The sequence below is a fragment of the Perkinsus marinus genome, assembly GCF_000006405.1.
Source record: "Perkinsus marinus ATCC 50983 genomic scaffold scf_1104296961084, whole genome shotgun sequence".
Taxonomy (NCBI): Eukaryota; Perkinsozoa; order Perkinsida; family Perkinsidae; genus Perkinsus; species Perkinsus marinus.
Genome location: NW_003205873.1, coordinates 1 through 998, shown reverse-complemented (window position 1 = coordinate 998; position 998 = coordinate 1). Strand labels below are relative to the sequence as shown.

The following is a 998-nucleotide window of genomic DNA, read 5'->3' as shown; positions in this document are numbered from 1 at the left end:
ACGAAACTGCACCCGGTATTTTCGGTGTTTCAATACGCTCGTTCTCATCAGGCTGAACTGGAACCAGGCCTTCAACGTGTTATGGATCGACGAACCTGCTGGAGTCGGCTTCAGTACTGGCAAGATCGTCACAGACCAAACGATTCGTGCCGAATACATGTCGGTTGACCATCATCACTATCTGGCATGCAATACTGTCTCTCACAGGCGGAACTTCACCGTTGCCTTCCTCAAGAAGTTCCCACAGTACAATCATCGAGTTCACCTGTTCGGATCCTCCGAAGCGGGTGAGTCCTGATGAACGGCTACTGGGTATTACAACACAGCTTTCTGAACAGGTCCGGTGATCCCAGAAGTCGCCAAACTCATTTACGAATATAATGCAGGGAAGAGTAGGCGTAAGCAGATAGATTTCAAAGGAGTAGCGCTCGTCAATGCTCTACTATCTATGAGACTTCAGTATGTCCGTCGCAGTTCGCAACAAGCAGGGAATGCTTGGTACTTAGGTACTCAAAACAAGGTAAGATGGCCTATGACAATCCCCCGGCACCTCGGAGGATCACAAAGCCACAGTGAGTGACTCAGTCAGGCACATTTGAGACCTATATTTCAGCAACTATGCGTTCAGGTACGAGAAGATGAACCTAGAAGCTCTGCAATGCATCAACTTTGCAACACTTTGCAACCAAGGACAAGGCGAGCCCCTCTGCATATGCTGTCCACCCAGTCATCGTTTTCAGCTAAGCGTGACTGCGATCGAGCGTATACTGCTTGTCAGCAGAGTACAGTGATTTCCCTGCCGAAAGAGGTCAGCATTGACATGTGAGTTTTCTACCAGAATCAGGGCGAGAGATTATCTCAGCGACACGTCATAGCAGGTACGACGTGAGAGAGGTGTGTCAGAATCAAGTGCCGGATCACTGCCGACCGTATGCTGATGTATCCACATATCATTTGGATTCACATTTCGAATCGTTGCGATGTTCAGGTCGAGAGGT

At 48.9% G+C, this 998-nt stretch overlaps 1 protein-coding gene across 1 annotated transcript; it reads left to right on the top strand.

Moving 5' to 3' along the window:
* Positions 1 to 207: 207 nt before the first annotated feature.
* Pmar_PMAR002507 (hypothetical protein) lies at positions 208 to 459 on the top strand (the record flags this gene model as incomplete). Its single annotated transcript, XM_002772491.1, has 2 exons — positions 208 to 287; positions 339 to 459. Coding segments are annotated over 2 exons (201 nt in total), but the record flags the coding sequence as incomplete, so codon positions are not given.
* Between the last annotated feature and the right edge of the window lie 539 nt (positions 460 to 998).